Genomic DNA, 23,552 nt, shown 5'->3' on the forward strand with positions numbered 1-23,552 from the left:
CGAAATTCAAATTTCGGTTCAGTATCCCTTTAACTCACGGTCACAGTTAACTGCAGGCCCCCGCTAGCACACAATACATAAGGACAACATTTTGTGGCTATGCAGTCAAAGCTATGGGCGCATGTGCTCTTCAGCACCTTGAGCACTCATCAAAGCAGTGCGCGCGCACTCTTCACGCCTTAAATAGCTGCCTAAAAGTATAGTGCGGTAACTGTGGTGACGCGTAACAGCAGTTGTGAACTGCGGTAAAGGGCGCCCGCGTAACACCGGTATAAGAGTGTACTGTGTTAACTGTGGTTCAGCATAGCTGCAGTTAAGGGTGCCCGTGTAACGTATAAAAGCTACTCACGTCAATACTAGGACCCCTAACGGTGACTATAACGAAGCACCAATGCTATTTCTGTGTGATGCGTACACTCTGAAAAAAAAAGGGTGTAGTGGTTACACCCATGGGGGTGTAACGGGATTGTCCCATATAATGCACCCCAGATGACACCCGGACTAGTGGTGCATGCATGCACCGCATTTAGTGGTGCACATATGCTCCCTCTCCTACACCCCCAGGTGTTCAGACACACCCCATTCATGGGTGTACTAATGTTCTCTTTCTTACACCATCTCCACTTATTGGGAATACATATACACCCCATTCTAGGGTGCACAAATATTCCCTTCCCTACACCCCCACCATCTTGTGGGAGTACATGCACACTCCATTCATGGGTGTACTGTTGTTCCCTTTCTTACACCGTGACCACTTATCGGGGACATTGATGCACCTTAATTTAGGGTGCATATATATTCCCCTCTTGACACCCTCACCATCTTATGGGAGTACATGCACACTCCATTTGCAGGTGTACTATTGTTCCCTTTCGTACACCACGACCACTTATCGGGGATATTGATGCACCTTAATTTGGGGTGCATATATATTCCCCTCCTTACACCCTCACTATCTTATGGGAGTACATGCACACTCCATTTACGGGTGTACTGTTGTTCCCTTTTCTACACCATGACCGCTTACCGGGGATATTGATGCACCTTAATTTAGGGCGCATATATATTCCCCTCCTTGCACCCCTACCATCTTATGGGAGTACATGCACACTCCATTCACGGGTGTACTATTGTTCTGTTTCGTACACCATGACCAATTATAAAGAATACCAGTACACCCCATTCTAGGGTGCACCAATATTCCCCCCCCTGCACCCTCACCATCTCGTGGGAGTACATGCACACTCCATTCACCCATTTGCAAAAAAAAGAGGCATACGAAGAACCTTTGATAACAAACTTCGTTTATTTCAATTTCGTTCCTTAGGCGTAACTTGCGCTTAATCCTTAAGCACAACTTGCGCGACCACGGTGTGGCCCAAGGCCGTCAGCTGTGTGAAGGCCAAGCCAACCAGCCTCTCGATGACAGCGAGTCTTTTGCGCCCCTGGAGCATACTTGATATTAAAGGCCCAGTACAATGAAATCATTAATGAGACTGAGCCTAAAACATCAAGTCCATCCAGGGTCAGATCTTCCACTGTCACCAAGAAGCTGTCGGCACTGAAGGCTGAGTCGCCAGAGAAGAGCACCGTTGGGTGCATGTGCACCTTGCTTGGGTCCTAAAAAAAATAGAACATAGAAGTTAGTGCAAGTCAACCAAGAAGCTACTTTGAGCTGTACAGAGGGTTCGGCACTTGTGTTTTAAAAAAGTGAAAGCATACAAAACTATGCAATTCTTTTTTTTTTTTAAATTTTACTTTACCTAAGAAATGCGAGTAATCTTTTTCCGAGAAAACTGAATTTTGAAAAATAACTTCTCGATGTACAAGAGTATTTTCAAACCTGCTGCGAGTTGCACTGATGAAATCCACTTTCCAGCACATTTACAAATCTGCTGCAAAGCTGAGTTTAAAAATGTGGCCCAAGTTGCCTTTGCAGTTCACATTTGATTGTTTTGTCAAAGTTAGATGCAGCAACACTTTGCCTTGTCAGCATACCAGTCCCAAGTGTGAATGCTGGGGGAGCATTTTCTGAACAGATGGTTATAAATAGGCCATATACATTATAGGTTCAGCTGAAAGATACCAATAAACATTCACCAGTCTCAAAAATAAAAGATTGGTCAATCTTTTATTCAACCTGTATGTAGCTCCTTGTCAGACACATCTTGACTAGAACCATGCACCCTCCTTGTCTATTCAGAAATTCACGTGGGTCTTGAAAAAGGCTTTTAAAATCGCATACTGTCCTCTGGGGCCACACACTCGCCTAGTAGAACAGCCGCCTAAGGCAAAAGCATCTACAGGCTTCTTGAGCGCGACAAATACAAGCTCAGAGATCTACAATGCAGGTTCCTTTCTTAGCGCCAATACCAATGCTGACACCATACTATTTTTAAATCTTCATGCACCGGACTGCCCACCACTATCCCAAGTGTCACTAGACATTGTTGGGATGTGTGTAACACAAATGCTAAGAGAGTGCGTTCAAAATTGTGCATTGAGAACAGGAAGGAGCACATGGGCATGACAGCCATTCAATGTAATCATGCCTCTATTATAAAAAGGAAGTTAAGTATAGATGCTCCTATGAGATGAAGAGATGTAAATAATTGAAATACTTTAGTGTATTGGGTGTTTTGTTTTCATTGATGTCGAAACAAGGGGTACAGGGGACCTCCAGCCTCCAGCCCCCCCACCCCCCTCCCCTTCCAGAAATTTCAGACAGGTATAGTAAACTCTGTGAAGGGGGCGGGGTCAAGCTTCCGAACACTTCCGACACCACTGTTTGTGTCTCTTAGTCATTGTCCCTGATAATTTCCACCTTCGTGTTTGCATGAGATATACCATCACCAAAATACACTGGTGTTTTCAAAAGAAATAGATACAAATAGAGACCTGCTGAATTTTCTTTTCTCTAATCACCGGAAAGTATATCACCTACTTATAACGAGAAAAAAAAATGGGTGTGCTTTAATGAAGAAAACTTGGTCATTTATATATGTATTTATTATATTACAGAAAGCAATTGCAATACAGATGAGAAATGAAACACAAGGTTGCTAGGTGGGTTGAAATATCACTCGTTTGTACCATTGTACCATATTTTTGGACTATAGTCCGCAGGGGCGATATTGGGGTCAAAAATAAAAGTTTTTGCTTAGATAGTCTGCACCCGCTATACATAGTTCGCACCCGGTGCATAGTCTGCACGTAAAAATTATACACAGCACACCTTGACAAATGCCTGCTGTATTAGCTCACATAGAAGTTTGTATCATTTGTTAAATCACTATTAATATACTCAGTTACTCATAAAATCTTTCCTATCTTGTCACAGTGAAAGATCAAGAAAAATACAAATCCTTGTATAGTCCATATTTCCATATAGTTCGCACCGCGTAAAATTTTAACTTGGAAACATGTATAGTCTGTGGACTATAGTCTGGAAAATACAGTACTTACATGCACATGCATTTCTTTCTTCAGTTTTCATGGTGCACATATTTCACAAATGAACAAGTCATATTTCTATATCAGGTGTTTGATTTTAATGGAAACAGCTTTATAAACAAAAGAGGCTAACATCTACATGAATGTCGTCTTTGATGTGTGCTTCTTGGGCTCGGCAGACATTAGAGTAGACATAATATGTTAAATAATTAGCTAAAACTACTTAACTTTTCAGTTACTGGCCTTATGAACCATATTGCAAGGCTAAAGCAATTTGCAGAATTGAAAAAATGCAACCGGCTTGGAGATATTCCTAGACAAAGATTGGTCTTTGCTTTAATGTCGAGAGTTGCGCTAGTTGGTATTCGTTGATCATAATGTAAAAACAGCGCAAACAAACACGGACGAAGGAGAAGAAACACGCAGACGGTACAAGCACTGTAAATCTGCACCCCTCATTTCCACCCAGTTTCGGAAACTTTGGTAACACAGGCCAAATTTGCCTAATATCTGTATCTAAAAGACAGTGGCTTTTCTTTTGATTCCGTAAATCAATTTAGCCTTGCACGGCCTCTGTCTTCAAAATTGGGAGTGCAACATGGGCCATAAAGCCCATAACTGAAAAGTTATTTAACAAATTTTAGCGAATTACCCAACAGATTGGTACGGTTATCACCTCCTCTAACGTCTGCTCAGCACAAGAAACACACACCGTAGATGGATTCATTCTCTGTTTATAGAACTGTTTCCATTAAAGTGAAACACCCAGTATGTCCTTGACATTATGTGTGGGGCCCAATCAATAGTAATTGCTCATCATTCATGGAAAAAGAAAAGCAAGACAAAGACCCCATGGTCCTTTATTGAATAAAGATACTTGTTCACCAAAAAAAAAACGATAAGACTTAATGTGCGCCCATATTCACCGTGAAGAAAATAACTTCTTTCCAAATAAATAAAAAAATGCCAAACCTGGCAGTTGTACATTTTTTTTTATATCCAGCATGTCTTCTTTTGTGTGGGAGTTGCAAAGGGGGGAGTACTAACTAATAAAGGGCATTTGGCATGCCCCAGCTAAGGATTGAGGCATGCAACTGAAATTTGAGGTACGCCTTGTCCACGATAAACCTGTGAAGTTAAGGGCACCTTGGCTGGAGTTCCTAGGTAGCTTTACCTAGGAACCTAGGGGTCCTAGGTAGCTTTACCTAGGAATCCAATGAAGAGACTCAGGTATGGGCAGCAGAAACTGTTTGACACATTAACGTCAATCAAACTCAATGCCTTAACATCTTGTCTATTACTATAGGTTATGTAAGTTATCATGCTTACCAGTTTTTGCAGGTAACTGCCGGCATCCTCCTTCAGAAGTCGAGGAAGGAGCGACACAACTCCTGTGGCAAAGCAGCCTGCAATAAAATAAATTACACCATTATATCAGTCCAGGTTCTGCCAAGCTACGCCTGAAACATCTTCAACTGGTGATTTTGATTTGTCAAGTTAATTTCCTCCGCTATCACTGCAACTGGGAACACTTGTGGATTGCCATGGTCCTAGCTAGTACTGCTCGCAGAGGAGTTGATATTGACAGAGAAAATGCAAGTTTTGCTATTCGTCTAGATCAAACCGTGTCGCCACCGTGCGGCCAAAATCGGAAACATGCTGCCGCGCGTCGTCTGCTTCGGGCGCACATTCACAAGCATGAATCTGGACAATGCAAGCCCGTTTCCAGCTGAGCTGGACCCTCCTTATTAGATGTTTGATGTTTTTGTTGATGATTCTTCTTACTAAACCTTGTATTGTGTTGTATTGTTTCACATGTGTGGAAATTCAACAAAGCGATAAATATTAGGCCGGAGGCTTCCATAATCTTAGTGCTGTGGTTTGTAGAAACTTTGGTCCTACATATCCTTGTTAACTCGCATAATCCATAGCTTTCATAAAATGTTAAATATTGATTGGAGCTGGGGGTTAAATAAAAAATTAATCTGACTGATCGCCAACCGTTGATAGAATAATCAATCGATAAACCCGTTGATTATTCTCCAGTCACATTACATAGAAGACTTTAAACTACAGTTCTTTTACGATTTTTACTATCTCGTAAATGGCATATGGCATTCCAATTTTAAACTTTGCAATGTGACGCTTACAGAAATGTGAATAAGGAAAGCCTTTTAAAGTGAAGTAATTTTTAAGTCATTATTTAAACAGTATAATCCACCCCGATGACAATTACAGGCATGCTGAAGTGGTTTACCGTGCACTCTGTCCTAAAACAACTTTTACTTTTCCTGACTTTCACCAGCACAAGATTTCGATTAAAAGACAAAAAGAAATATTGCAATTAAGGCATCACTGAAATAATCTGAAGATTAATCAATGAACTGCACAACCCCAATATGCATTAGGTGAGGGCAGAGGGTGACGTGAAAGTCTCGTGAGAGTCGCTAGCCCTCATCAATAAAATAATCTCGCTGCAGCCGATGCTGTTTGTGTCGTGGTGCAGGTCGTTTGTTAGAATCGCAGAGTCTACCATGTTTGAATAGATTATTATTTAGCCAGAAATTTATGATATTAGCCTCCTGACATCCGCGGCTCTCTGAAAAAATTGAAGTGGGTGAACCCACAATACCGAGAAAAGCACCTAATAACACGCATGCTACTGCGTTGCTCGGTTACACTCATTTGTTCCACTCGCAGCAGATATATTAGAATAGTTTGTTTCACTTATTTCAGTTGTCTTGCCAAAGAACAGTTTGCAGATTGTAACTAGCAGAGGAACTCTCGCTGGCTGCAACAGAACTCATTAGAACGGTAATTTCCAACACAGCACTAACTTTTCTTCATGCTAAATATTTATATTACTGCAAAAGCTAAAAGTTACAAGAAAATACACAGAACCTGCGATTTCACAGCCTACAATACCAGTATTATGTTATCAGGGTTGGAGTTCATTGTTTTGTTGAATTCCCATGCTAATGAACCGATACATCTATTTAAAAAGAAACAAGCATATAACAGTGCAGTTCACATGAGATAGGCATCTGTCATGGTGATCCATGCTTCCCAACTTCTGCCTAGAGCAGACGACGCATGCACACAAGCGATAATTAAAATTTAGGCCATATGCTGGTAACACAACTCGATCTTCACTGAAGCAGCGAACAGTACTGCACCATTTTCCGCTAAAATTGTTTTCCCACCAATACTGTGCGACAAAATAAACGCAAGAATCTACACCGCCCCGCACGCAAACGTGGTAAGCCTATAGGGCAGCCATGGTTCTATCCCCGCTTTGATGATGACGATAGTGCGACAGTAGTGCCACCTTTAGGTCGATGTCGAGGCCAATAGCTTGCTCTGCAGGTGATCAGCGACACTAAGAGCGACAAACACATGTTAGGTTGCTATGTCGTTGCTTCTGCAACCCGTTGATACGCTCTCGGTTTATGTTTCCCAGTTGCCCTATTCACAAATGCCAGTCCTATTGCTCCCTCAGACATATACAGGGCTTTTCTTTATTAACTGCACCAAATTTTCAAAAAAGAGGAATGTGAGATAGGGTAATTCGAGCCCTGGGGCAGTGCTATTGGACACGGCAGCCACTAGAAAAAAGTTCAAATTAGGTAATTTAATTACCTAATTTCAACTTTTTTCTAGTGGCTGCCGTGGCCAACTAATTAACTTGAGATTTTCAAAAATTGAAAAAAAGGGTCGACCTACATTCGTGTAAATATGGTAACTAATTAAATTAGTTACCGTATTTACACTAATGTAGGTTGACCCTTTTTTTCAATTTTTGAAAATCTGAAATCTGAAAATCGACTTATCGAACCAAAGCATTCCACCACTGGCAAAAATGAAACAATCGCGATATCATGACCACCCCGACTTGTTACGAGTTCAGCCGGCTGTACCTCTAGCATTGCACTATTCTTTGTGTTCATTTTACAAATTAATTATTTTTTATTCGCACAAACGAGTATTATTGATAGCAATTCGCAAATTAACCCGAATATACGGCGGTAAACAGCGCACGGCGCGCCCGACTCCCGGGGGGTGGCGGCACTTCTTGTAAGAGCCACTCTGGAGGCCGCTGTAACAGCCTCACAGCTCACTTGGCTCACTCACCCCGCAGCTTCTCTTCGCAGTTTTTCGTGCGACTCACGGTAGCTCTAGCACATCGTTTGATCGAGTGACGAGATCATGCTGGAGCGCTAACTATGTTTTTTTGTATTGACATGCGTGATCCGGGCAGTTCAGGTTTTCTGTGCTCGTTTATGGCCATTCTTCACTCAGAAGCAACCAACAACTTTGGTGTTCGACGCAAGTTAGACCTGTCGGAGCGGTGATGCTCCAGTGGAGTCAGGAGTGGCGCAGGTTCTTAAACTGTTAGGGCAAACAAAGGAACTTCCGTAGGCCAAAGTCTGGTCCCGGAGTTGGAAGTCAGGCTTGCAACGTACGCCGCAAAAGTGTGCAATCGGACCCTACTCCTGACGTCCAATGCGATCACCGAGCAAGCGCGGAAGATACGGTTGATCCTGCCATTTGCGAAGTACAAGATTTCGTTGAACGCCGCCGCCGACGTGTTCGAGAAAGTGGCAGTGATGATGACGGGACTGACATCCTCAGTGCGGACGAGTCGTAGTGTAGTCGCGGACGGAGTGAGAACGACATTGACCAGCTTCAGTTGTCCCGCCTCCAGCGTGAACTTCCCAGTTTGGATAACGCCTAGGCATCTCATGCACCTCGCGCTTGCATGTGCAGCCAAAGCACGCCAGAAGGCATCAATCGCGTGTTGGAGGCTTGGCTTTCGAAACAGATACTTTGCCATTCTCACGTGTTTACAGTAAAATACTCATCTACAGATTTTTTTTGTTTTTTTTTCGCTGATGTGCAATGTGGGGGGGTCGACTTACAATCGAGTCGACCTACAATCGTGTAAATACGGTAGCTAATGAACCAAAAAAGGCGTTTTTAAAAAGGGGACTCCACCCTCAGCCCCCCTGGGGGCGGTTTGCTCATCTTGCAGCCGCGGCTGCAACCAAGAGGGATTTTTATGTCGCCTGACCAGCTCCATGGGGACAAGAAAGTACCTAGCGTCCATGCCTAAGGGCAGAGAAATCCGTGCCTCTTCGAGTACTAAAGTCTAATTTCGCTCGCAGAAACTAACTGCCGATGCTTTTAACTGGGGTCCAATTAACCGCCCCTTTATACTTTATGAGCGGCAGTAAAGTAATGGCCAGGAAAGGTAAATATTGGCCGAAATAAAGGAAAAATCACCTGAGATAAAAGTGGTGGCAGTATATTTATATCTCCGCGATAGTGCTGGAGACCTAAGCCTTCTGCTTTAGTTGAGAGGTAAGAGCGCCAGTACTTGTCGCGGCGTGAAAGTTTCGAATTCAAACTTTGCTGGACATTTTTATTTTGTGGTGCTTATTTTGTGGAAGCTTTTTTTCTCTTTTTAATTGACACAACTACAGTGTGTATAAGTATAAATTAGGTGCCTCCTGTTATTGAAAAGAGTCGTAGCAAGAGCATTGTATATCTGAAAACGCATAAAAGTGCATGTAGTTGCTAGGGGAAGAAAGCTTTTTTCGGCCTCGTTTGTGTTAAAGTCATACCAATGCTGTAATCTTGGTTTCCTTTTAATGAATATTAAGAAACGATTGTATTGGCACGTTAACTTGGCTTGATGTTTTTTTTTTTTTCTTCCGGTGTGATGATTGAACAGGTGGGACAAATAGTAAACACCGTGCAAGTGGATGACTTGGACGATTTGTAAAAAGGATCACAGTTAAGAGATAAGACATATGCACAAAATATATATATATATATAAAAAGAAAAGCTTCTGGTGCGATTTGAACTTGGGAGTTTCACGCCACGATGACAAGTCTCGGCGCTCCCACCTCTCGACTACAGCAAAAAGTGAGTCTCGCCGACGAATGGCGTGGGTATATAACTATACTGCACCGCTTTTATCTTGCGATTTTTCCTTTATTTTGGCTCATTTTTACCTTCCTTGGCGTAACTTTACCTGCCGCTCTTAAAGTATGATGGCGCGGTTAACTGGACTTCAGTTTAAAGCTCCTGTGGTCAGTTTCTGCAAGCGAAATTAGACTGTTGTACTCAAAGCGACATGGATTTCTCAGCCATTAGGCAGAGACACTAGGTACTTCTTGTCCCCATGGAACTGGTCACGTGACATAAAAATGCCTCTTGGCCGTAGCTGCAACCGCGAAGTGAGCAAACCGCCCCACGGGGAGATGGTGAGAGGCAAACTGTAGTACAAAGAATTTTCATCCTGGCTGAAAAATATTCTGTAGGTCAGGTTTTAACAGCATGTGTGCTTGAAACATGCTTCAAGCACTGCAGCCAAGCTGAAGAAAAGGTAAAAACTCGAGAACAGCTTACCATCCTTCTCCCCTTCCGGCAGTACATCCAGGCGCTTGTGGAGTTCAACGACTGAGGGTTTGAGTCGCCATTTCCTCTCTGCCAAGGTCACAACCCTCTTGCCATATTTTTTTATGGCTGCCTCCAGCTCAGTGTCTAGATGGTGTTTCGTTAGGAGGTGGAACTCCTGACGAATCTGTGCCAATATTGGAAAATGATAGAGAGGAACAATTAATTGGTAAAGCCCACATTAACTGCAGGCACTTAGAAATCCTGCAAAACAATGCACAGAGGCTCAATGAAAATGCTATAGTCTGTTACAAGTAAAAAATAGCAGAACAATGTAGAGGAGGAAACCACGTCTCTTCGCCGTGATTGGTGGTTTCCTCCTCTCCAGTGTTCACTTTGCTAACGTGGAGCAAGAAGGAGAGAACTCTCTGCTATTCTTGACCTGTAACAGTCAACTTCTGGAGCAGATGCAAGATTTCGCTTAAATAAGACTCAGCAAAACGTCAACCGCTGCCCTGAGGCTACCAGAAAGCTCCTCTTCAGCTGAGTATCTACAGTGTTGTCTAAATGTCAAGACGAGACCTAAATAAACTGCAAAAAAATTTGAATTTGCGAGCTATGACACTGTAATTTACTAGCTAAGTGTGGGTAGGCGGTGGATGCAATTAATTAAAATACCAAGCACGATACTTGACCCACTCAGAAATTACAAAGGAAAACAATAAAATTTCTGTGTATTTCAATCTAGTCAAAAAGGTGTTGTCGTGGGTCATTGATCTAAAAAAAAGTGGAAGGAAAAACAAAACTTTTTACCTTGTTATTGTTCCCCGTTTTTTTTTTTTTTTCTATCAAACGTCTTAGTGGCCCACAAAAAAGTTTTCTAGCTTTGAGAGAAAAAGGCTTAACCTCATGTCGGTCCAGGGGGGCTCGCTGTTCAGATAAGATCACACATACGTGTCCCCAGTCAACACTTTTTCTTCACAATTTTATGTTACTCCTTCTATGTGTGACAAAACCAAAAACGTTTTTGCAAGAAAAAAATATTTTGTGAGAAAACAAAATTAAGACTACATGAAGGTGGCATCCAGTTTTGGAGTTTTCTCATTTTTGTCAAGTTTGACGACAAGTAATACACCAAATCATGTCTGTTACGTCACGCCACAGTGGTGGTGCTTCGGGAGCACTTCAGGTAAAAAGCTGTGGGTGGAAGAAAACAAGTGTGCCGTGCATCGCTATGGCATTTTGGTAGGTTATCCAGTTTATTTGCCTGCACACCAAAACGCTTCAGAGCAGTGTAGCTCGGGGCTGTGCGTCAAGATCAAGGAAAGGTTCCAATACAGGTTTTCACATGTTTCAAAAGAAAAAACTCGAACTGAAACGGGCGTTGTCGACAAGTGCTGATGTGAGATGGCGCGCTTTCTGCCACTTTAACGTGCACGTGCGGCGCCATACGCGCCGATAGAGGCATGTTTGTTTGTTTATGAACTCGAGTTGGTGTATAGACAACATACAAACAATAGAAAACTCAAATATTTTATATAAATAGTAGCTTTAGTGACTATATTCACAAATATTTATAGAATATTGAAATACATATCACGCGTCAAAAGTGCACAAACTTGGCTACTTTGACATTTTTGCCTCATATTTGAGATTTTTTATCCCGTCGTGTCTTAAAGAAGACATAATATTGAAAACTTTTGTATGTCTTTTTCCTAAAAGGGTCTTATCACCTAAATAGAACTTGTTGACATAAGTTACAATTAACAATGGTTACAGCGCTTCAAACATGTTCAAAAGTGAAAAGTCCCGTAACTCTAATGCGCAATAAAAAAATTAAATTAATATCTTAGATTTTTTTAAAAATTAAGGTAAAGCAGTCCACACACTATCGGTGTGTTTTTCTATAAAAAAAAACACATAGCATTATTCTGCCACCGTCAAAACTATAGCGCTTCACACTTCACATAATTGGCTAGTTACTCCCCACACATTGAGGATTAACATACAAAAATATGAACAAAAACAAAAATGTCAACCGGATGTGTGTGATTCTATCTGAACAGACCCCATAAAAGTTTTATTGTTTTTATTTTTAACTTTCAACTGGGACAAGTCTTTGATATTTTCATAAATTAAATCCACCATGTAGCCGAACTGGTCTGGTAAATTACAGGGTCGTAGCTTGTACATCCGATTTTCTGTGATTTATTTTGGTCTTGGCCCAACATCTAGACCTTCCTGTACAGTATGTGTCATATAGTTTTTAGACAATGGGGTTTATCCGTCTCAAGGAGCACATGATATTTCCACTGTAAATAAGCGACTTGGTCAGTGCAGTGTTGCTGCTAACCTAAGGTCTCCGATATGCACCAAGAAGACGTCTTCACTTGAGCACATGCTGGTATAATGCTCATCCAAAATGAAACAGACCAGGGTGAGCATCGAACTAAGAATCCCCGAGTTCTGCAGGGTGAGCTCTCCCCAAAGTATCTACGGGTGCAAAATAGGACAGATAGCACAAGCTGCTATTCTGATGCTCCACAGAGCATGTCCTGCTTGAGTTTGCCAACCAGCCCTTGCTACTTTTTATCAATAATTATTTGCGAAATTTCAGGAAACAATACAATGCTGAGACTTTTTATGTTTCCATGGCAGTCTCTAAGGGTTGCTTTCCCTCTCCAACTTAAAGTACTATCGTGGACACTACGAGCTGAAAGTACACACGGCACACGGAACTATTAGCACCACCTGCCGCATTGCTTCGCAAACACCGACAGACTCCGACGCCAAAGCAAATCTCCTCCTGCAACCGTTGCGCAACTGTGCTCTTCCAGCCGTCTGCTAGCGAGATGGAGGGTGCGGCACCGGCCAACCTTGCACTGGCTACGGAGGCTCCCAGCCGTCTGCTAGCAAGATGGAGGGTGCGGCACCGGCCAACCTTGCACTGGCTACGGAGGCTCCAAGGTCACACTTGTCATTGCCCACAAATACAAACCGACACCTGCGTCTGAGCCATTTAATCACGACCCGATTATTGCACGATAAGTTGAGGCACCGCATATGGAGATAAAAGGCACTGCAGAACTTTTTAATAAAATTTCTGTTCGGTTTGTGCTGTTTCATGCAGAGCAATCACGCAAGTAAGAAAGGAATCGGCATTGAAAAAAGAAAAGCAGGTGCGTAACAACGGATTTTGCAATCCGCTGCTGCCATGAAATGCACGTGAAGCGTATTGATCGTGACGGTGGTTCTGTTGACAATTGTGTTCGCTGGCAGACGGCCCAGAAGTGCTGAATGGCGCAACGAGTGCAGGAGGAAATTTCTCTCGGCCTAGCATGCACCGGTGTTTGTGGAGTGATACGACAAGTGGTGCTAGTAGCACCGTGCACCATGCGTCTTGCCGTTTCAGAACATAGTACCCGTGATAGTACACATGGACCAGACCACATCACACCTTCCTTGTAAAAGAACATAAAACGATAGAACATGTGATGGGGGCTACAACATATTCTTGAGCCCTTATCTGAAGCATGAAAGTCTCTGATATACAGGTGCTGCTCTGGCTAACAGACTTTCAGTGCATCTTAACACTGAAAAAAAACTGTGCAGTAAGAACAAGTTGCTTGGCATGTACAAAAATGTTGAAAATATAGAAGCATTCTGCAGCATAATCCAAAACCAATTACCATATTTTCCTATGTATAAGACACTTTTTTTCCAAACCTTTCAGCGGTGTCTCTTATAGAACAGTGTGTCATATATGTATATTTTATTTTTCCTTTTGGCAAACTGAAAAAACTCCTGTTGATGCTGATTAGTCTCTTTATAACTATTATGACAGCTCAATGCAAATGATGCATCGTAAATGCAAGTCAAGCTCCCAAAACTAGAGTTCCATAACAAAAAACAAAAAAGAAAGTCAAGAAAACGAAAAGAAAGAAAGAAAACACGTTGCTTTGTGACGTGCTTCGAGTAATAAAATGTTTCTCCTGCAATTATGCAGGATCTCTTAATGCATGGTTGCGCTATTTTTTCTCCGCAAATTTGGCGCTTCATAAGTGTTCTTAAATACGCGTCTTATACACAGGTGCGTCTTATATGCCAACTCTTACTTAGAAGAAACTTGCAAGAAGTGGGGGGGTGTCTTATTAAACGATGCATCTTATACGCCAGGAAACACTGTACATCTTTTTGTGTTGATTTATTTCACATTTACTTGCCCTCCATGCCTTTCAACGAGGCATGAGTCGGAGAATATATGATATTCAGGAAGAACCAAACAAAAAAACAATAGTCATGGCCCCCAACACTGCCAGCCTGTCACCAACAATAGAATGCAGTTTGTGCAATTGAAACAAGTATGCCTGATCGGAATTTCTTTTCACGTCCTACCTAGCCTAAAGCAGCATGACTGAATAAATGTAAATTATAGTCATCGTCAGCTTCCTGTGCTAAGTTGGCAAGGCTAGCGTAGCTTCCACAACGCTGCATTCCCTCCCACTTGAATTAAAAAAAGGTGAGGGCCTCGCCCAAAGAGCATGTGGAGACGTATTTTTGTCTTTCCTCTCTCTCTCTCTATTTTTACAGACTTTTTCTCAGTGTTCTGGACACTAAGCTAGCCCTGCCAAATTAGCATAAAAAGGTGACGCCAGGCATAAATATCTTAAAAACGAAAAATGGTAATAAGAGCTTACAGCTTGGGGATATTCAAGTGCTGGATACTTGGCCAAAATGTCGGCCACAAGTGGCTGTACCGACTGCATCCAGTGCCTGCGTTCGTCGAATGTCCTCTCCATCGACAATGCAATTTTCTGCCAGTCCGGGTTTGCTTTCCGCACCTCCTTGGCCATGAAGGCCAGATGGCCGGCAACAGAATCTTCGTCTTCGGCGTCACCCCAGTAGGTAACACCGCTGAGCTGGAAAGGTGTGTTACAAGCATTAATCAGTAGCATTTCCTAATTCAGCACTAATATGATACACTCAAAATAAATTCTACTTAACAGTACATTCAGTGCCTTCTGCTATCTGCACTATATCAGCAAAGTGGTTTTAACTAACGTGAAAACAATTACGAAATTCAATTATGCATGCTAGGATGGTCCACAAGGGTGCGACTACTTTAACATATCAAAGCACCTACCGAAATCAGGCAAAACGAAATATTGGGTGCTTGTTTGTCTCAAAAGAATAGCAAGATGATAAGTTACAAATAAGTAAAAAATCACTCATCAGGTTCATTTATTAAGCATGAAGGAGCAAAAACCTTGAGAGAGTAAATCTGAAGCTTGATATCTAGAACAGGAGTGACCAAACTGATGCTTCCCAAGAGCTGCAGGAAAAGCATAGTGAACAGTATATGATTCTACTAAGCACCGGAGGAACAAAAGAATGAAGTGCAGACTTAGACGTTCTGGTGCCTTACATGTCTGGCGATGTGCTGCACTGCCACTGCGGGCCTGGCGTCAGCGCTGTTCTGCTTAGCTTCACTCGCCTTCTGGTGCTTCGCCCGTGCTGCACCAACACCTGGCACGGTGCTTTCCATTGCGCGCCTCCCATTCTTTGCCTTCACGCGCAGGTGTGCTCGCCAGACCTCCTGGAAGAAAGCAGTACAAGTGCCCATGATTCCAATTTTCGATTACACCAAAGTAACACAAACTCACATATTTTAAACAAGAACCATCCCTTAGCTTAGGATACTTGGCTACAAGCTGCTCTGCAGCAACAGCGTAGAGTGGTCCAGGATACCTGCATGGAAGTGTGAAAATATGCCATTCATTTTCCTCCTATCTGTGCTTCGATTAGTTCTACGCTCTTTGTCATACCACCTTTTGTATATCAGATGTCCAAGCCCACCACCGTATTTTTGTATGTAATGTAATATACTGAGAAATTGAACACCTCTTCCACAGGCCAACAGGCATGGAACAAGCTAAACATAGCGAAGTCTGCAACTTCCATAAAATAAAATGCCAACTCACAGTGTGTAACTGCAGAGGTCATAGTATATGTGGTTGACAATCTGCCTCTTCAAATCTTCCGACACATCTGCAAGCCCTTTCACTCTGCTGAGGGCATCCTCCACATGGTCTGGCATCCGAGGGAGGCGATATCTCGACACGTCTTTTGTTGCCGCCTGTGCAGGACGCTCTGCACTCTGAAACAGCAGCAGTTCAGACTGCCTGGAACAATGGAACAAAGCAATAATGATAAAAGCCATAACATTATATAAAACTTTCAAAAGTGCTCTTCCATTTTTTGAAAGGGAACATTGCATTTGAGTAATCCAGGCTCATTTAATGGTTGTGCTCACTGAAGAGTAGTGGAATTCTAAAGTGCATAGAAAACTTCCTCGGCGATGTACTATCTTGGACTCTGTTAGCTATAACACAGCAGTCGTGGGAGTTCCATACCGCCAGCGCTACATAGCAAGTGCCCTCCGAAGCACTGCGCAACCGCATGTGGTGGAACATCATACTCTGTCTTCGTCATCTGCTAGGTGCAAACGAGACGCCACCACAGCGCTTGCAGATGTTTGCTTCACAGGCTTTTGTGCGTGCCTCTTTCAGTATGGGGATTCTGCTAAACATAATCAATGTCGATGATTGCATATATATCTAGGTGGAAAACTTTTCTCAATCGGACAGATGGCTGTTGATGGCCTTTCCTCGTTTCAAACAATTTCACAACTGGTTTGTAAATGCATACCTGGCAACCCAGCAACATGAATATTTAGGAGACCGCCGCGTGGGATGGGGGGTCAAAACATCTTTTTTTCTAGTTCGACAAGAAACCTTGTAAAGAGGCACTCTGCGCGGATCACACTGTCTTCGCAGTTGCTTTGAAGTAAACTGCCGATGGTGCCTGGCTTTCTATGGCACGAACATGATTGTGAAGCTTTCGTGAAGCGATGTGCATCTTGATGTCAGGCTTGCTGCCGTGCAAAACGCTCACATCACAGGCACACATGTTACAGAAGCCATACTTGTCAGCTTTCAGTGAAGCGACAAAGCACGGGTACTCAGTCGCGTATGATCTCAAAAATACTTGCAAGAACTTCTACTTGGTTTTTGAAAGTGCCATCTATCGATCCAACTAAACTCGGGGAAACACAAAGAATAGTTTGGTGTTCCGCACCTCACTTGACGACCTGACAAAGCCAACTGAAGCCTAGCGCACCCATGATCATATAATATGTGTTCCAAAATCCACTTGAACTTACTCAGGAGTACAGATCTCGTACCTTGGCGTTTGAAAATCTACCCTCGTTTTACGCTGCTGCTCTGAGTTGTCATGTGGTAACCTGCCAGAGTAAACTAAACCTACTCTCGAGTAACTCGCACTGACACATGCGTGATGATTATGGCAATAGAGCGTCAAAAAAAAAAAAAAAAACTACGGCAGCCACTTTTTGGGAGATTTGAGGTTGCATCCGTACAATCGAGACATATATTCCAAAATCGGGAGGCTCCCGAACAATTCGGGATAGTTGGCAGGTATGTAAATGTATAATAATGAAGCAAGCAGTAAACACTGGATTCATTATCAGTCTGGGCTTAAATATACACTTATTTATTTACAACTCCTTCTAAGAGTCGGTAAACTGCTGTGGCAGTGTCCGCTTTGCGCCTAGCAGACGACAGAGTTTGAGTGCAACCTGGAAGAGCAATGCTGCAGCACAGAATCGGTGCTGTGTTCCGGACAGCGTCTGCTGTGTGGCGCTGGGGGTACGAAACAACCACAGCTGTCGTGTTATAGCTTACAGTGTCCACAATAGTTCTTTTCTTTAAAATGAAGATTTGTTTACTATTCAAAAGGGAACATGCAGAACTCTGTGACATTCTCCAAAAAAAGTACATATAAAATAAAAATTTAATCAAAATAGGTTTGGAGCTATAACTATGGTGCTTGGAACGTGCATCCGACTCGTGTGTTCACCATCAATGCCTCCCATGCATTGGAAGTGGCTCCGAAGCTGCAGCAAATTATGTCATGGGAGCTGCCATTTCATATTGTCGCCTGTTGCGATCTTGTTTGTAGGATGTCGAAACGCTGGCAAAGACGGCGAGTGGATGCAAGGGCTGCTGTCTTAGCGTCTCAACCAGTGCCTGAGAAAGTTTCTTTCGAATGACTAGATGCAGAGCAAGCCACAGCAGAACAGGCACCTGCCATATATGCCCCCGCTTTTGTAAGGCCCGGTTCAAACCAAAAATGATTTCTCCTTTTTCTACCGCTGGAACTAGGACAATTCCTGTGAGATACTGTGACGTCACAGTGGCATTTGCCCAGCATTCCTCCTGTCCGAAACCCCACAGCAACATCCTGGCATCTTGCAGGAATCATCCTAGTTCCGTACAAGGAAAAAGAAAAATCCTTCGTTTTGAACTGGCCGTAACACCACCAGGAACGTGGCCAGCAACAACATCACACTTTTGTGACATCATCAAGCGGAAATCAAGGGACCACTTTTTGGCCATGGTAAACGCACCAGACGGAAATGCGTTCCAGGCTCCATACTATGAATACGATTTCAAAAAGATTATTGTGAGAAAAAAAAAATAATCAGCAAAGGCTGTTTGGGGATTACAACTATGTTTCCTCTTGCATGTAAGTGATAACTCAATAAATATAGTGACTTTAGAGCAGGAGACTGTCTTTGTTAGATATAAATGCAGCGCAAAATGATCAGCTGATGAGTTAAGTTGCGGCTCGCAAAAATTACGGTCAACTAATGATTACGTCTTGTTAACCCAGTGCATCATGTCATCCATTGGAATGGGCAGCAGCCAGCAGTGATTTCCCCCCCCCCCCCCTTGGTTTTTCTGAAGGCACCCCCTTAACTCGCAACGACTCCTCCATTCTCAATGCCCCCCTCCCCCCTAAAAATTTAGACACCGTGCGCCCTAATTTCAATTTTTGGGGAAACCCCTGACAGCAACTGAAATTTAATTAGTTCTAGAAAAAAATAAAACAAAGTATTTGTTTGGAATTACCCAGTAGCTACATCGGTAGCCCCAGCTTCCAGCTGGATTTCCAGTTTGATTTTTGAATACTGTTGTAGAACAGTGATTCCGTCCAGGTCGACATATTCTTGAAAGCGGTCATCGAACACCTAGGTAGAGCAAGAATGTTAGTAACGAGATCATATTTCATAGCAGGTTTAACCACAGCACACTGGAGCTGACAAGTTTCTGCGGCTGCAAAGAGGCTAGCTACTCATTCAGATGTTCACAAGCCAACAATTTTCGCTCTAGTTGAAAAATAGTTCTCTTGCACAGAACACAATTTCCAAATGTGAGCCCAATATAGCAATAGACAGTGTTGAAAAGTTGCCTGTTTTCACTGCATGTTTTTTCTGTTTTCTACCCCAGTCTCTGATATTACAGTCATGGTAGCAGCCTTCCACAAGATTTAAAGGCACACCTGAGCATTTCCGGCCCAACCACATGCAGCACTTTTCACGAGGTTGCGCATCTGTCCGCGTCAGAACAAGGGATAGGGCGGCCAGCCACATGGGGACTTGCACCTGCCAGCATCGCTAGACCGTCTACTAGGCTTAAACAATCTGACTGCCACTTCAATAACTGAGTTGGTGACCTCAATTAACAAGGGACAAAAGACAACAGGTGGTGGGCGAGGGCTACAGGGTGTGCACACCTATGCCAATGCCGACAACAATGCCCCTTTTTATTGAAATGGGGCTTCTAATGCTAATGCATTTTAACCGTCCATCAATACCTCATTCCTCGATGTGGATACTCAATGAAAGGCACAAAGCTTGCACTAGTTTGTTGCACCTCAAGAATAGCAGAAGAGTGGAGAGAAGGACACCACCTCCCTACACCAGGATTGCTGGTTTCCTTCTCTCGAGCCTTCACTCTGCTAATGTGGAAAGAAGGGAGCTTTGCGGGAGGGGCTTGCTGCTGCTGTTTTGAGTTGCAAAAGTACTCAAGCACCAAAGAGCATGCACGGAACAGAGGTCTCGCATGCATGCTATGGCACGATGAGGGCTTTCCGCTGGCTCCATATCTAACTTTGGCAGCCATCCAATTTCATGGGCTCACTCACCGAAGCAGTTATCATGGCAACGGAAGCTTTAAATTGTGTCATCACGTACACACAATACTTATAGTCCCAGCAGGCGCCTTGGTACTTGAATAATTAAAAAAAAAGTCTATTGTACAGTAAAAGCTTACTTGGATCAGCAAGCTCTCTGGCTCAAGGTGGCTGAAGTGTAGAGAGGTCCTCAATGCGATTAGGACATCTTCAAGCCGGTAGGAGCCCCCGACTGTGATTGTTTTGCTGGACTGACCGAGCCTTACCAGGCACGTGATGTCCATTTGATCTACAAGCTGGAAGTAAATGTGCTTCAATATTTATTTCAGTTACAAGGAACATTCCTTTGAAACACAAGTGGACTTGAAGATGAGCTGAACAGTACTAGATTTAGCCTCCAAAAACCGAGTTCACGTTGAAACCGAAACCAACCAAACTGAAGCAACCTAATGGCGTCGAGTGCGTCAGCGCCCTCTATCCGCCGATGAGGCAACTACTAAAATGAAAAGGTCTATAGCTTTACTCTATTTTATTTGTTCCACCCAGCCTCAGGTTCTCTTTCAATGCAAAATGATAGTCTTTTATTTTAGTGCAGGCGTGCATATACAAAATGTTTTGGGATGACATTTCTTGCGGAAACAGGCATCGTAATGATTGGAAATAAAGCACATGACGGTCGGTCGGGGCCGTAAGCGGTGACTGTTAGCGAGTTCGTTTCACACGCGCTGGCACCGTTCGAGTTCTCTCCCAGAATGCATCGCACTTGCAGGGTGTTGCACGGAGAACTGGGCTCAAACGAACTCGCCAAGCGCACCGAGTGCAGAAGACTGATGCTGCCGCCATCTATGTTGTCGAAAAGGTACCGACCTCAAACCGAAACTAGCGCCTTTTTGTTCGGAATGATGGGTGGGAATGCGAGAGTGCAGTCGCTACCAACATTTATCTAAAATTGTTGGTCGCTGCAACCTGTAGTTTATGGTTGCGATGACTTCAAGGAACTCGGCTGTCGTAGAGATATTTACAGACGGCGTAAATTTCCGCAACCAGCTGTCTACAAAGCAGCTGGTTGCAATCTTTCAATTCGTGTAACCGTTTAAACTGAAGAAAACTGATGATGCTGTCCGAGCAGAGGCGTGATCCGTTTGAGCATGTTATTTCACGTAAACCACTGAAAGGGTACGGCTTAAAACTAAACTGTTAGAATATTGAGCAAAACTTTTCGTGTGACTTTAGCTTTCGGTCGTCATTACAGGTGGATCACATATTAGCCTTGGTGAGGGCGTCGAGAAAGAGAGCTTTCTCGAACAAAATACAACGGGGCAAGTTAGCTGACGTAGGTAAGTGTTAAACATGATGATGTTGCCCAAGCCTCGGGTAAAGTGACTATGTTTAGCTTTCTCTGATGCTTACTGGGCAGTCAGAGGTTTCTGCTGGGGGAGTTTTGTCGACAAATGTTCAATTTTCCCACCACACACGGATGGTGATAAACATATCGGGCCGCTGATGCGTTTGTTCTGAGCATTTCTTTACACACTGGTATATTTCAGCGTTTGTACGGCAATAGAGCGACTTGAAACCTCCAAATAAAGCATGGTCTGTCAATTTCTTTCTTCGTGAAATAGCAGACGCTCACAATTCAAGCTCGCGCCGCGGTTTATTCCGTTGCCCGCGGGACGAGATTTCTATAAAAAAAAAAATCTACTTTTTTTCGTTTAGGTTCCGCGACACATCGTAGCAGACGAACCCTCGTCGTCTGCTCCCGCTCCTCGCCGGAGCTAGGCATGATGGGATTGCATTTGGGCGCACTCCCGATTTTCTCGGTGCAGCGAGCGCATGCACGCGTGGGGTGCCGCCGCTGAAACGAACTCGGAGAGTGCAACCACTCGTGGGGTGACAGCGGAAACGAGCTCGCTTTACGCCGCAAATAAGCACGCGTGGACAGGACAGCCAGCGAAACGAACTCGCTATGTGTCGTTTGCGGTCCTTCCCGGCGCAATGAAATGCAAAGCTTTTGATTTGGCCGTGCGGCGAAGAGTGGCCTCGGTAATGAGCATGCAACCGATTGTGCAGCCAGCAAGAAAGCGGCAAGCCTATCGCTTGCCGCAAACTTGTTCAGGATTTTGCGAGTGGATCGACTGCTTTATTGCCTTTTTCGTGGGATCCCTTTCTATGAGCGCAAATAAATTCTTTCGAAAGCTCTGTGGCGACCAAAAACGAGTACATGGACAGCACAATGAACTTGATACGTGCGGCCGTCCCGAAAGTGGTACCCACATTGCCAAGGGCCGACACCGATCGACCGATCCGCAAAATATAAGAAGCAAGCTTACCAGACACAGTTGTTTGGGTAAGAACGAAGGGGGGTCGATACGAATCAACGTGTCGCTGCAACGGCGCTGACGACACGACACCACAAGACAACCCTAACGTGCTAACGTAACGAGCCGACGAGCCTGCTGACAAAGAGACAGGCGTGTTAGGGAAAATGGGGAGGGGAGCCCTAGCGGGAGCAAGGAGCTCCGGCGGCTGAAAAAAGTTCGCTAATTTAGGCAAATATTTCCGTTCACCCACCGCTCACACTGGAATAATTTGAAGGTATTAAATTTCTTTCCTTTTTTTTTCAGATTCGGCATATTGTTGAGGATCACTTTAAGGATAATTAGGCGATAAGGCGATAACAACCATCAAACCCGAGCAACACTGTAATTGTTCGCCCCTAAGCTCACAGTGCGGTTACAGTGGCTGTAGTGCGATGGAAGCTGGGTGCTCGCCGGACCAATCAATGGCCTGCCTCTAACGCCTGACCTCGCTCATCGCGAGTGATTATGGGGGGGGGGGGGGGGGGGGGGGGGGAGGTTATCACGTGCTGCAAGGCCGGCACTGGTTTAACGAGCATGCAGCTTCCACCCCACTGTCAACGTCCTGTCCGTTTTTTTTTTTTTTTTTGAGGGGGGGGGGGGGCGAGGGGGGGGGCTTGGCTTCCGTTTCCGTGCTCTTGTTTTATTGCAAAGGTTCCAATGCCCTCCTGGTTAAGATGACGTTTTGGCCATGCCCGTTGTGCACGTTTTTTGCACCGAAATTGATAAGAGTCGTCAATCATGTCGCAGAAATGCATGGCTCCGAGCCTAACATCACAATAATCTGTGGCGTAGATGGCTGCTGCCATACGTTCAAGGTCGTGAACTCTTATCGCCGTCACCTTTACCGAAATCACCGTGAGCACATAGAGCCGCCCCGTAGTGGCATCTCTGATCCCAATGCCGTCGGAAGTGCGGGACCCGATAGTGGCGTCTCTGATCTCGATGCCGTCGGAAGCGCGGGACCCAGTTGTGGCGTCCCTGATCCCGATGCCATCGGAAGCGCGGGACCCCACGGAAACCTGCCTGATGGAGGACAGGAATTTTCAAACTACGATGATGAAGCCTGGACTACTCCCGTTTCACAAGGGGAAACGCCTGCCGAAACATTTTATGATTTTGTTCAGAGCCTACAAGACAGCATTTGCAGCTTATTTTTCCAACTCGCGGAAAAGCATAAGGTACCACACAGTACCTGCGACAAAATCTTTGGGGATTTTCAGTGCCTACTCGAGGTCATCCTGAACAAACACGCACAACAGGTGCAACAAGCCACCTCT

The 23,552-nt window shown here is 44.0% G+C and overlaps 1 protein-coding gene across 1 annotated transcript; it reads right to left on the minus strand.

Moving 5' to 3' along the window:
• Positions 1 to 1,343: 1,343 nt before the first annotated feature.
• Positions 1,344 to 19,969, minus strand: LOC121837495. Its single transcript, XM_042293090.1, has 10 exons — positions 19,928 to 19,969; positions 18,853 to 18,971; positions 15,841 to 16,041; positions 15,523 to 15,607; positions 15,285 to 15,455; positions 14,557 to 14,778; positions 9,872 to 10,046; positions 4,786 to 4,862; positions 1,549 to 1,623; positions 1,344 to 1,448 (listed from the first exon to the last, which is right to left on the minus strand). The coding sequence occupies exons 1-10, from the start codon at positions 19,967 to 19,969 to the stop codon at positions 1,344 to 1,346; spliced, it is 1,272 nt and encodes a 423-aa protein (XP_042149024.1).
• Positions 19,970 to 23,552: the final 3,583 nt, after the last annotated feature.

Source organism: Ixodes scapularis, unplaced genomic scaffold, assembly GCF_016920785.2.
Source record: "Ixodes scapularis isolate PalLabHiFi unplaced genomic scaffold, ASM1692078v2 PGA_scaffold44__24_contigs__length_19508400, whole genome shotgun sequence".
Taxonomy (NCBI): Eukaryota; Metazoa; Arthropoda; class Arachnida; order Ixodida; family Ixodidae; genus Ixodes; species Ixodes scapularis.

Coding starts and splice junctions, on each gene's coding strand:
- LOC121837495 (XM_042293090.1), bottom strand. CDS start 19,969: ATGACACAATTTAAAGCTTCCGTTGCCATGATAACTGCTTCG. Junction 16,042..18,852: donor GCTACCGATGTAGCTACTGG/GTAATTCCAAAC, acceptor CCATTGTTCCAG/GCAGTCTGAACTGCTGCTGT. Junction 15,456..15,522: donor ATGGTTCTTGTTTAAAATAT/GTGAGTTTGTGT, acceptor GCTTTCTTCCAG/GAGGTCTGGCGAGCACACCT.